At 35.6% G+C, this 14,213-nt stretch overlaps 1 protein-coding gene across 4 annotated transcripts; it reads left to right on the top strand.

The window, feature by feature from the left end:
- The first annotated feature begins 4,670 nt into the window (after positions 1-4,670).
- Positions 4,671-13,645, top strand: LOC106064876 (uncharacterized). 4 transcript variants are annotated; one of them, XM_013223514.2, is made up of 4 exons: positions 4,671-4,704; positions 9,113-9,147; positions 10,255-11,204; positions 12,014-13,645. In XM_013223514.2, the coding sequence occupies exons 2-4, from the start codon at positions 9,137-9,139 to the stop codon at positions 12,232-12,234; spliced, it is 1,182 nt and encodes a 393-aa protein (XP_013078968.2). In that variant the 5' UTR covers positions 4,671-4,704; positions 9,113-9,136; the 3' UTR covers positions 12,235-13,645. The 4 variants fall into 4 exon arrangements, with proteins under 4 accessions (XP_013078968.2, XP_013078966.2, XP_013078967.2 ...); XM_013223512.2 differs by having other exon boundaries at positions 9,109-9,147; XM_013223513.2 differs by lacking the exon at positions 4,671-4,704 and adding an exon at positions 8,334-8,639.
- Positions 13,646-14,213: the final 568 nt, after the last annotated feature.

The raw sequence follows: 14,213 nt of genomic DNA, 5'->3' as shown, positions 1-14,213 counted from the left end.
CCTACATCACGCACTCTTTTGTACTGAAGAGAGAGGAGCCCCCACTTTGCGAGTACTGTGACTCTCGCCTCACCGTGGAACATATCCTCGTTGATTGCCCCAGATACCAGGATGTCAGGGCGAAATATTTTAGAGCCACTAATCTAAAAACACTATTTAATAATGTCGACCCTGGGAAGGTACTGGGCTTTATTCGGGAAGTGGGGCTATCTACGAAGATCTGATTTCTGAATTTGTGAACATGCACTATTTACATTAGATTTTTACCAAATATTTAAATTTTTACTACCTTTACTATTTTAACTGTGAATAGACCTTGATTTTAATTATATGACTGTATAGAATCTGGCCCTTGTTGTTTAGAGAGAGAGTAGTCCTTAAGGGACTGCAGGCACGACATGGCCTAAATTGTGCCGATGTGCCTCAAATCCAAAAATCAAAAATCAAATCAGTCGTCCGGTTTGCGCACTGGACTGTCGTTTGGATTTATTGATGGTCCCGGGTTCAAACCCTGCCCGCTTCCGTCCCCCGTCGTCACGCGGGAGGTTTGGACAAGGAAGTAAACTAGCGTTAACTCTGAAGGAACATCCGAAACATGCAAAACTTTTTTTACAGAGGTGCGCAAGACGTAATTAAGTGACTTGGTCAACCACCCAAGGCCACTCGGTCCGAGTGCCTCGCATATAGAGACATGAAGAGTACCAAATATCAAAACAGAGAAACTCCAGGCATTCACCAACAAATGCTTACGACATATGGTGGGTGCTAAATGGTCAAACAAAATCTCTAACTATGTGGGAAAGAGCCCAGCAAACACCATTTAGAGCAGGAAATCAAAAGACGCAAATGGGACTTTTAATGCGGAGGACAAGAAAAATTATGCTTCACACTGAGTCTACAAGAATAAGTCAAGTGAATGCCTTAAAATAAAAAAAACAACAACATATGGAGCAACTATCCACACACAGTGATTGCTTAATTTCATATTCAAGATGTTATTCAGCTTTTCCAAAATGTTAAATTAGAAAAAGAACTTTAAAGAAATTTACCATAATATTTAGTCTACAATGTCATTCTTATTTTGTTAACTAGACCTTAAGGTACAGATCAGCAATAAGAAGCTTTCCAATATTAAATGAGTACTATTAAATGAAACAACTAATTAATAGTTTTAAAATATTATCTTATCTTCTTATCTTATATAATACAGACGTTACTTCAAAAAAGAAGATGATTACGTCCTACGCGTCATGCATTTAGTCATGCATATTAATCAATGACTTAAATTCTGCCAAGTCACTGGTTTTCCTGGCTAGCTCAGGCAACCCATTCCATGCTCTAATAGCACTAGGGAAGAAGGAGTATTTGTACAAATTTGTCCTAGCATATGGGACGAGGAATGTGCCTTTATCTTTGTGTCTTTCAGAGTATTTTGTTTTTGTATTTGAAGATTATGGTTCAGTGTTTTATGTATGATTGCTACTTATTAGAGCGATCTCATGATGCATCTGTTTGTTTCACAAGGTCTCGCAAAATACAACTCGCCCACACCAAATTTGATCTTGCGACGCCACTGTCTAGAGATCTCGGGTTCGAATTCCAGCGAAAAGTTGGGTTTTGAATTTCTGGATTTTTAGGGTGCAACTCGAATCAGCTCTAATGGGTAGGCCTATATATGATATTATTTGGGGAAAAGTAAAGACGGCTGGTCGCTGTGCTGGCCAAACGACACATTCGTTAACCTCGTCCCATCATCTGTCCAATAGGTTGCAAGGTCTTAAAGTGTTACTTTACTTTTAAGGAAGGCAACTCAAAACGAAGTTGAAACAAGATGACCTTGATGTTTATTTACAAATCACAATGATGTTTAGAAGAAGACAAACACAAATTAACAGCGGCTGACAGATTTTGGGCTCGTTTCCGCCGCAGTGTCCAGTTCAATCTCTGGTATCACCTATATAGGCTACCTCTCCTGTCAATTTCCGTTTCAGACGCCCCCGCCATACAGCACCAACAAAACAACCTTCAGTGTGGATCCTAATCCACGGTGACTGTCTCCCAAGAAACAGTTGCTAGTCAGGACGAAAGACACTTTCTTTTCTCTTTCAGTCATTAAAATCGCATTTATTTCTTTTTGTCACTTGAGCGGAAGGTGCTTAATTCCCATCTATCTAAACATCTCGGCTCAGTTCTAAACAGTGCTCCGTTGAGCATTATAATTGCAAGGGCAGTTAGCCTACATGTGTAGGCCAAAGACCTAATCATGGAACTATACTAATATATATATATATATATATATATATATATATATATATATAAATATATATATATATATATAGGCCTATAAATGGGCGTAGCCAGGATTTTTTTCGGGGGGGGGGGTGTTTGGGGGATTTTTTCCGCCCCCACTCCCGCGAAATTTTTTTTTGATATGTAGGCCTATGTATGTGTGTGTACATAATCTTTATTACATTCTGACCCTTCATTCTTTCGGAAGACGTTTATTGTGCCCTAGAATAGGTTCTTCCTGGAGTTAGTGGAAAAATTGTAGACTCAACGCCATCGCCAGCAAGGGGGTCTGGGGGAGCGCTAGGAGCTTCCCCAGCGCGGGTCTCCGGAGCCTCGCCGCCAAGCACTATTTCTGGTATTGAAAGCCAACAAAATGCATATTCTGAGGTATCTACAGTGCATTTTCCTACTATTAAAAAGTTTTATTTCAAAAACCTAATGTGCTATTCTCACTGACTTAGACCCTCCCGCGCCGTTCGGCGCATTAGCCGTCAAGCTGTTTCCACAAAAATCTGTCACTGGTAACGTCTGAAGCCTCTGAGGACGTCCATGAATGTGTGGCGCCAGGTTGTAGCCTACTAGGATGTCATTGCAACTCTTATTATGCGTAATTCATTTTAAAGGAGAACATGTTCCGTTATACCTCATGCGACGCTCTCTGTCACAATCTTACTAAGGATCGACTCCCAGTTCGGCATAGGATTTTTATTGTTTTAGACCCGATCTCTATAACTAACTCCTAAAATCTGACTTAGCCATCTTTGTTGAGCCACATTTAGTGATTTTCAATTTCAGCAATGGGAATTAATTGACTGTAGTTTGCTTTAGATTTGATATCGAAAAGTGAAATTTTATCGTCAAAATCATCTGTTGGGGGTTTTAAACTAAAAAATCTCTGAAGTTTTTTTTTTTTTTAATTCAAAACCCCATTTAGCTACGGTCATAGAATTTGATAACAGTAGTTTGCTTTAAAATACTATTGGAAATAGAGGTTTTCCACCTCAAAACGCTTTGTAGGGGGACTTTGAACTTAAAATCATCTGAAGGGGTATTAATTTTTTTTTAAAAGCCTTCTGTAGGAGAGGGGTTTAAACTCAAAACCCCCAATTGGCTTGGCTACGCTCAAATAATTTTAGTGTGTAATTTGCTTTTTTTTTTTATATTGAAGAAGTATTTTTTAGCATTCAACCCCTCGGAAGAGGGGTTTAAACTTAAAACCCCTTTTGGCAACGCTCATAGCATTTTGAGTGCGTAGGCTAGCTAATATGTTTTTTGTTTTTTTTTACATTGAAGATGTTTTTTTTTAGCTTCAAACCCCGCTGGAGTATATAATTTGATTTGTTTTTAATATTAACGAGTTTTTTTTTTTACCTTCAAACCCCACTGAAGGGGGGTTTTAACTCAAAACTGAGTCTAAACCCATTTAGCTTCGCTCATAACATTTGATTGCGTAATTTGCTTTTTTTAAAAATAGCCTTATATATATATTGAAGAGGTATTTTTTTAAAGCTTCAAACCCTACTGAAAAAGGGGGGGGGGGTTAAACTCAAAACCCCTTTGGCTATAATACGCTCGTAGAATTTTGAGTGTGTAATTTGCATTTTTTGTATTGAAGAGGGGGATTATCGTACATTTAGGAGGGGGGTTTAAAATCAAAATCTATCTTAACTGTGCTTTTGGAATTTGGGGATTGTCGTTTGCATTTTTTGTTTGTTTTGTTTTATAGAAGAGGTTTGCAAAAAAACCCTGGTAGGGGGTTTAAACTCAAAACCTCCTGGTAGTGGGTTTTTAATTCAAAACCCCCTGGTAAGGGATTTCATTTCGGGGGGGGGGGGATTGAACCCCCAAACCCCCTCCCTGGGAAGGAGATAAGGATTTCCGCCCAAGACTAGACGGTGAAAAGTGAAAAGACGGTGCTAGAGATATATCTAGATGTTGTTATAATGTATTTGTGATTTCATGTGAATAAACATCCCTGCCTCCTTGAGTTGCCTCCCTTTAGTTATTACTCTCTCTCTCTCTCTCTCTCTCTCTCTCTCTCTCATATATATATATATATATATATATATATATATATATATATATATATATATATAGGTCGGTGGTGTAGGCTAATTGAATTATCAAAACTTTCTCCTGCATCACAGGCGCTAGACCACTGACCCATATAGAGTTTTTAGATCTTGATCTGTAGATCTCTATTTTTTCAGTGATAATGTGTATGTAATAGATCTATGTATGACGTACGCTTGAGTCAAGTCAATGTAAACACGAATATAATATAGATCTAGATCTATCGTATAGTATTCTAATATGTGTTTCACTTGTGTCCCAGGCATGGTTGTAGTTCATAGGATGATGACTAGATATTAAATTAAATTTATTAAATTAAATCTGCTGAACAACTTCAAACAAGTAATTTACTAATTAGTATAATACAGTTATACAGTATACTTAGAATTTAGATTTAGATCTGTGTCTGTACTCTTAAGTTAAGTTAACTTTAACAGTTTTACTCTACTCTCTAGTAATACTATATTAGTATATAGTAGATCTAATAGATCTATCTAGTTACTAGATCTAGTAATACTAATACTAGTAATACTAAAAAAAAAGTAATACTATGATATAATAGTCAGACAATACTAACTTAACTAACAATCACTAGTACTAAGTCGTCTAAGTAAAGTTAAAATTAACTACCACTACCACACTGGTCACTGGCAGATCCAGGGGGGCGGCCGCTCTCCCCACTCGGTCAACGGGATTGGAGGCGGACGAATTTTAGTTAAGAAATAACAATTATTTTTGTAAACGAATTTATTAGTTATGTTTATAATATATATACTAATTAATCATTTATATTTCAACCAATTTTTAGATTATTTCACCCCCCCCTCCCTTTGTATGTTGGCAGATTTGGTGGGGTGGATAGGTAGCAATGGCACCAATCACCCCCCCCCCCCCCCCCCACCATTAACTTTTGAGTGCGGAGGGGGGTGTCCAATTTATTTGTAGAAATTAGTTGAATTGTCATATAATTTATTTTATATTATGTCGATACCTTTCTGGTATCTTGGCCAATTCTGTGAGGTGGGGGGGGGGGGTGTGTGTGATTGCTTCTACTGCCCTCCTCACTCTAGTCCGCTGAGTGGGGGGGGGGGGGGGTCCTATTTTTATGGAGAAATCATAATTTGTGAACAAAATTAGTTAATTATATAATATAAGCTACATATTGATATTTGAACCCATTTGTATTATATTGTACACACACACTAATCTCAAATTTTATCATTAGTTAATTTAAATGAAAAAAAGTTGTACCAGATGAGAGGGGGGATACATGCACTCACCCTCCGCCCATTGGACAAACCAATACTTTTTTCTTTTTTGTATTTTAGTTAAGAAATTACACAATTTAAAAAAAAACTGTCACTAATATGATCTATATATATGCTATAAATTAAATTCTTATATCGAGTCGCCCTACCACTATTCTTTAATGCTAAATGCAATCATTAGCAGAAGTTATAAAAAGGAGCAAGGATTAATCATTTCAATTCTACTGCCCCATCCCCTTTCCAGATGAAAACATGAAATTTCAAAACAGAATAGTCCAATATGGATATAGAGTTTATGTAATTGCAGGATTTACATAGAATTATTTTAAGAAAGGCTTTTTTTTTGGAAAATTTAGAATTCATACAAAATTTTTAGTATAAGAGTAACAATTGCGATAAGTTCTAAAACCCAAATATTATTTTCCTAATCACCTTTTTCTAACCATTATTCATACTGATATTTTTCATTTGTATAAATAAATTTGGGACTATAACTCACGATATATGATTGAATCCTAAAAATGCAAAAAAAATAAATAAGAATCTAATTGGTCCACTTAATTTCTTCTCCCACTTCCAAATTTTTTTTGTAGAGCTTTGAATTATAGTTCTGTAACAAAACAAAGTTACAAACATGCCTATTGAAAAAAACTTTATCACTTACAAATAAGCTTTTTTAAAAAATATTATTTTTCGAAATTTTTTTTATTTTCGCGGTGATCCTCAATGCCTTAATCTAAATATGTTTGGGTATCTTTTCTTTTCAAGGAACCAATCGGTTGTATTTGCAATGTAGTAAGGGCCTGTACATTCATATTGGAATATTTTGTTAATTGAAACATAATTCAAGGGTCCATTTTTAATAGGATAAATAATGAGCTGTAGATGAGGTGGTGGGGGAGAACAAGTAGTATTGCCCCGTCACTAAATAGCATGGCTAGACTTAACCATTGTGACCAAGAAGTCATGAAAAGATCCCTCTTTTATTTCTGCAAGTTGGACTTGAGTACCCCCAAGTTATTTAAGCGTAAAAAAAAAGAGGGGAGAGGGAACAAGTAATCTACTCTGTATTCACCCGTCACTAAATAGCAGGGCCGGACTTAACAATTGTGGGGCCCTATGCGAAACAGATTTTGCAGGGCCAAGTTTGGGTAGGGATACAGATAATAAGTGAAAATTAAGAGTTTATATTAGAAAATAAATTCGTCTTTGCATTTATTCATTCTTTACTACGTACAGAATTACTTTACGAGCCTTGTGTGTAGCGAAGTCATACAGTAAATTATAAAAGTTCTATTTTCGACATAGATCACGCTCAATAGCAAGAATTCTCAAATGTTTCAATCTATATATGAGAATTGTTGACCTCAAGTAATTCTTCATTAGTTTGAGGCTCGAGAAACTTCTTTCACCAGATTCCATAATAACGGGTATTGCATAATGCCGTTTTTTTTTTTTTTTTTTTTATCACACATAGGATTGGTGTTATCCATATTGAATGACACCAAAAAATGACAAATTTTGTCTATATATTTCAGGAGATTTGTATGAGTTTTCAAAAGATTTTAATAATTTCTGGAAATTTCCAGGACTTTTTTTTGTATATTTTGCAATTTCAGGAGATTTCCAGGAGCTCCTGGTAAATCAGGAGGCCGCAGGAAATCTGATATAAGTTATAAAATGGTTTAATTAAATAATTTACACATAGATTTAGTGCGGGTCCTATGAAAGAACAGAGCCCACAGCGTGTGCATAGGTTTCATTGGCCTAAGGCAAAATATGCTACGCTGTGGGTCGACTAGTATATATATATGAGTTGGTTTTTGAAATGGTTGACCATAATATAATAATTTACCTCTTACTTCCTCACCCCGGAGGCGCGGTGGCTGAGCGGTAAAGCGCTTGGCTTCCGAACCGGGGAACGGGGTTCGAATCCTGGTGAAGACTGGGATTTTTAATCTCGGCATCTTCGGGCGCCTCTGAGTTCACCCAGCTCTAATGGGTACCTGACATTAGTTGGGGAAAAGTAAAGGCGGTTGGTCATTGTGCTGGCCACATGACACCCTCGTTAACCGTAGGCCACAGAAACAGATGACCTTTACATCATCTGCCCTATAGACCACAAGGTCTGAAAGGGAAACTTTACTTTACTTTACTTCCTCATCCCCATATCCAATCTCTTAAAACTTTCATGAGAATTAAGTCACCTGACAATATGGTTTATGCCTGTGTACCCCACCCTCTCTCCCCAACAAGCTAGGCTATTGTTTATATAGTATTACATGTAAAATAAAATGTGTTTCTTTTTCAAATAATAAAAAATACATGTATGTATCAACATCAACAATTTCAAACTAAGCCAAAAGAGCCTTTCTTATCATAGTCATGTTGATATGACAATCAATACTAGCCTGTTTAATTAATTGCTTTTCCATGCATCAAAAGCAAAAATATCCTACACAGTCTTTCAGTAAATAATATGAAATCTTTTTATAGCTTAGCTCTATGTGCTATGTAAAGAATCATTTTAACAAAAGTAGGGGTGCATTTTTATTTTCTATTACATTTACTGTGTATTGAGCATTATTGACATTTTTTGAGATATGATAATAATAATACTTTTTTTTTTATCATTGAGGAAATTTGTCTTACAATTGTGCATTACACATTACAAAATGTTATAATAATAGTAAATAAGTGTTCAAAGGCTCACTCAAACATTACATCAGAAAGTTACTCAATGACAAGAGAACAGCAATAGACTTCACCTTTAACTTTTGTTTAAAAAAATAATTCTCCACATTTCATAGCTTGTCATCTTCTTAGAGCTGACGTTTATAACTTAGTATTGACTCTTTGTTCAGTCATAAACATTTTTGCAATGTCAGCAATAAAATCTCTAGTGAAACTCTTCCATGCACACAGAACCTTTTTTACTCTCATTTGTTAAATAAGTTAAGCATGTGTATCCTGATGTGACATGCTTAATTTTTAGACCTATATTTATTGGTAATAATCTCTCTTGTAATTAATCATACTTATATCAGTGTCTTCTTACTTTTAGTCATTACTAACTGTATGGGCAATCAATATTACATAAGACATGGATTTATGGCAGATAAAGATATTGTGTAAGCCTGGCTAGATAAAAACTTTTTAGAAATCACATTTCATAGTCAATATAAGTGTCTTTGATTTCATTTCTTTTACCTACTTCATGTGAACACATTCTTTAAAATAAAGGCCAGACTCCTAAAATAATTAAGCAAGTAACTTATATTCAATCACCATTAGATAATCCATGATTACTATTTTCTGAAAAATTAAATGCTTACAAATAAGGAGTGTATTTTTAAGATAATGAAAAAGAAAGCTATAAAAAATTAAATGTTTTAACTCTCAATTATCTATCATATATCTTTTGTCATGCTTACTTAATGTTAATTATTATTATTTTTTTCTTCCACGTATTGGCAAGGCAGGTCATATGAATTCTTTAGCAAGAAATGGCAGATGAGTAAGTACTTTTAAAATTTATTTCGTTATAATAACATGGACAGTGTGCCAACATTGAGAGAAGGGCATTGGGGAGAGGAAAAGGAGATGTGTTGGAATAATAAAAGGTGTTGATGGACATAGATTTGTAATGGAAGGGGTCAGTGAATTAGACGTATATTGAAAGTCAATTTGTTTTTTATGTACTTCTGGTAAAACAAAAAACAATTTTGGGAAGTACTTAACTGACCTTATAAAGTTCCCTTAATCTTATGCATTTTAAGTAGTCAGTATTAGGCAGCTTAAGAAATAGGCTATGTTTACATACTTTAAATCTTTAGAAAAAAAATTTGAAGAAAATTAACACTTTACTCAATTGTTCAATCGCTAATATTTTAGAACCTCTCCTTCCTGACATGACATTTAGATCATCTGCCCTATAGATCTCAAGGTCTGTAAGGGGGGACTTGACTTTCTGTCACACTTTTTTCTATCATTGTTGATTAATAGATTTAGATTACTTTTACAGCATATAAATCTTTCTTCTACTTTTGCCCTGCTACCTTATTTGGAAGATTTGATAAGCTGTTCATGGGATTAGAAGTTATCTTTTATATTTGCCCTGTGTTTGTTCAAATACATTTTTCAACAATCAAATTACTTTTATTTTACTAATACATTTAGAGACTTATTTATTGATTGATTTATTGGTGGAAATACAAATATAAATATTCCCATTTGATTAGAGTAACACCAATAGTAAAATCACTAAATTTAGAAACCCTTCTGGATAGAAGACGAAGTAGCAATTATACACAAAAAATTAAACCATAATCTTCAAATACAAAAATAATACTCAGAAAGACACTTGTAAAGATAAAGGCACATTCCTTGTTCCATATGCTAGGACAACTTTGCATAAATGCTCCTTCTTTCCTGTTGCTATTGGATCATGTAATTGGTTGCCTGAGTCAGCCAGGAAAACCAATGACTTGGCAGAATTTAAGTTATTGATTAACATGCATGACTATACTGACCTAGAAACACGTGTAGGACATAATTATCTTCTTTTTTGAAGTTATGTCTGTATTTCATAAGATAATACATCTGTATATATGTTTATTTGCAGCATTCATGATTACAAACCATTGAGTGGGCCTCTTCTGCTTGGTTTCTTCATAACACTCATTCTAGCCCTGAACGCCAGCTCACGTGAACAAGCAGCTCTTCTACGTGAAGCCTACCAGGACAGCAATGAATCTGTGCTTCTCATCTTCACAGCTTTGGTGACTTTGTTTCAGATTTGGGCCACCTTAAGTCTTCTGTCTGTGGAAACAGTTCGTGGTGACCTTCCCAATAAAGAAGCGCTGGTTATCATAGTCTTCTGCCATGCTGGGAATCTGTTCCTGCATGACTACCTGGCCAGTCTTGGCAGTTTGGAAACATCTCTCTGCATGGCCTTTTTCCAGCCTTTACTTACTTTGTTGGCCCTATGGCTGGTAACATCAGTTATTCCAAGATGGCCAAATTTGGTCAGCACGATGGCCATTGGCATTGGTTGCACATTCATGTCCATCAAATCATCAACAGTCTTAAGCTCTGATAGGACTTCCTTGATTTGTGCTCTGTCGGCATTCGCATTAATCCTGCGCAACATTGTGCTCAGACATCTAATCAGCTCTGAGCATGTGAAGTTCAAGCTTCGAGACAAAAGAAGTATAGGAGCAGCTACACTAGCATCAATCTTGGTTCTGATGATCATGTTTTTCCAGGTTTCATCCATTTTGCAAGTCCCAGTGCTCTGTGGATTTGTGACTTGTTCTTTGTCTGCTGTTCTGGCCTATGTGACTGTTCAGATGTTGAAGAGTTATTCACTTGTGGTGCTCTCCCTATTCCAGGTGTGGGCTTTACTGGTGGAAGCAGTTATCATAACTCCCTCTGATCACCGGCCAGACATCTTTGCCATTATAATTGCAATTGTATTCATTGTGTTTGGTCACTATGTGTTCATGAAGGATTACCATGAGCACCATAACAGCACAAGTTCAGCGCTGATTCCAACTTATGCTCAAAAACCTGGTGAGTATATGAACGTGAACTACTGCATTTTTTTTGAAGACTCTCTGTTATTAAAATTTGAAATGACTGTAAGGGCTTTTAAAATATTTTGTTCAGTGCAGTTATTAGCTTCATTTCTAAAATCAGTTTTAAAAAATAAAAAATTAAACCTTATTGTGTGCTAGTTCTTTTAAATTCTTAATTACAAAGCAAAGAAAATTTTAAGTCTTTTAATAACTTCAGGTTTAATTCTATTGACCTTTCTCTCATGTCTCTGGAAATCTATGCAGCTTGTTTAAAAAAAAAAAGTCTTAAGGCATTTTCCCCAGGAAAATTTGATTCATAGATATTTAAGGTGAACTCTCAAACATAAGATAAGTTTTGAGGACTTTGGAAAGGGGATGCAAGCTTTTAAGATTTCAAAGGAGGAAGTATAATGAGGATTTGTTGACAGATCATGGGCATGAATTGCTTTGTATATGAAGAAAACATGCAAGTTGATGTTTACTTTCTTTTAAACAAATGATTTCTTCTCATATAAATTCAGCTTCAATCTCTTTTTCAAATTACAAATTTTATGAACCATTGTGAATGTCTTAAAGTTTTAGTTATAGAGTTGAAATGCAGTACACAAACAAAACAAATAAAGTTGATGATTTTTATTATGTCGAACATTTATATAAAATCTTAAAATCCTTGCTCTTTTTGCTGGGTTGAAATAAGACCTCCTCCCCCCAAAAAATAATTCAATTTGGAGTGATACAGATATATCACTTCAAGAAATAATAATGATTGTAGTAGGAAATTTAAATTCTTTTGTGTTGTTTCAGTGAACACACATGAGCAGTACACCAGAATTGAGTTCCTCATGTTCACCTGTCTTGTCCTGGGTGTCATCTTCTATGTCTTCCAGCCCAGGGTCTCCCAGAGGGACCTTCAGACCTTGAGCTATGTCGGACTGGATAAGATCATACGCAGATTGCTCACATTTGAGCCTGTGGACCTTTCCAGCATTGACGATGAACAAGCACATCCTCATCAGCTGCCGTAGACTAACCTTCCTCATCTTTTTGACGCAACAGTAATGCTAAACCTAATAGAGTCATTTTTATTTCTTTCTCTGCATTACATTGTTAAGCTTTAATTGTTGATATAACCAAGACTGCTGAGCATGTCTTTTTACAGATGTTGCTATTTATTATACAATCTATAATTCAAGATATGTGTATTTTATTCAATGAACAGTATTTTTTGTTTTATGTAAAGACAAACAGAACTTTCTTATATACATGGTTGTTATGTGGACTATACAATCTTAGACCATTTAAATGACCTCCTTTTTTTACATCAAAGCTGAAGCTCATGAAGTGTGGCACATATGCTGCTGATGGGAATATATATATATATATATTATATATATATTCAACATCTCTTACTGAACTTACCTTTAATTTATGCATAACTGTTGTCTGTGTGGCTCTCTTATAAATTGTTAGTGAAGCTGGGTGTGATAAGGTGGAAGCGGGGCATGTGAGCATAGACTACTGGAGGGGTAATTGCATGCGAGTTAGCTTGCTTAGTACTGCCTTACTGCTAGGCTTAGTTTCAGTATCAGGGATCGCTGGTTGGTGCCCTGGTTGATGCAGTCCCTTATTTTTGTTATATATTTAATTCACTAAATACTTCTCTCATAAAAAATTTGGTTCCTAATGCCTTTATGTATGTAATATGTATGCCTTATTAATTGTTTCTGCACTTAGCTTCACATATCTGTATTTTTTTTTTCATTGTATGTATGACCTTTTTTAGTCACTAAGTGAATATGGATCATTTCATAGAAATAAGATGAATGCCTGGGCAATAGATATGGCCGTAATGATATTACCCTCACAGCCAGGGCTAATGAGCCCTGCCTGCCCGAAGCTGACTGGTTCAAGCACCAGTTACTTGCCTTTTCTCTATTCTCCTGTCAGTGATAACAGTTCCTCCAGACCCGATACCTGAGCCACATATGAATGACTGGAGTTGTATTGGTTGTTAGTGAGGCTATTTCAGGCATATTTATATGCCATTGGAATCATTTATTAGGTAGTGAAGTGTTTAAATCCATTACCACTTCCAGCAATAACAACCTTACAGAACCTATATCATTGAAATTGAGTTTAAAAAGTCAGCCATAAAGCCTAATTACTAAAATTTTCTAGACCTTCAAGAATTTTTGTAGTCAGAATTCTGTAAACATTCTTACAAAATTGTTTGTCAAGTGCACAGTTTATAGCTTAGTAAGCTGCCAGTTGTTTCATTAATTTAACAAAAAAATTCGGTTATAAAATAATTTTAATCACCAAGCAGTCTATGAATATTCTGTATAAAATTGCAATAGACTATAGCAGTTATGAACCTCCTTTTTATGTTTTATTTGTGTTGCGTCTTTTAGCCTGCTGAATAAAATACTGCTGAAATTTTTCGTATTTTTATTTCATTGCTCTTACAATTCATCATCATCATCATCACTCCTTTCCTCGTGACAAAAACATGCCACTCTCCACGGTCTCTTGCTAGATTTTTGATGGTGTCCCAGCTCTTCCCGGTCTTCTCTGCTTCTTCAAGTACACTGCGTCGCCATGTTCTTTTTGGTCTTCCTCTGCGTCTTGTTCCCTGGGGGTTCCACTCTTCTGGTATCTTTTCTAAGGGTGTGACCAATCCATCTCCACTTCCTCTCTAAGATCTGCACTTCTATATTTTTCTGTCCACTCATCTCCCACAGTTTGGTGTTTTCTACTTTGTCATACCAGTGTATTTTAAGAATATTTCTCAGGCATCTGTTGATGAAGGTCTGTATTTTTTTTGTTGTGGCTTCAGTTGTTCTCCATGTTTCAGAACCATACAGAAGGACAGCCTTGACATTAGAGTTAAAGATTCTTAGTTTAGTCTTGTTTGAGATTTCCAGGTTGGTTTTAGCTGTGTAAATGTCTGACGCGCTAGATTTATACGGCGTTTAATGTCTTCATCTGTTCCACCTGATATACT

The sequence above is a fragment of the Biomphalaria glabrata genome, chromosome 16 (genome assembly GCF_947242115.1).
Source record: "Biomphalaria glabrata chromosome 16, xgBioGlab47.1, whole genome shotgun sequence".
NCBI classification, from domain to species: Eukaryota; Metazoa; Mollusca; class Gastropoda; family Planorbidae; genus Biomphalaria; species Biomphalaria glabrata.
This window is presented reverse-complemented; position numbering and strand designations above follow the sequence as displayed.

What these genes read in the sequence shown, in the direction of transcription:
- LOC106064876 (XM_013223514.2), top strand. An exon ending in AACTTATGCTCAAAAACCTG is followed by an intron (nt 11,205 to 12,013) that starts GTGAGTATATGA and finishes GTGTTGTTTCAG; the next exon opens with TGAACACACATGAGCAGTAC.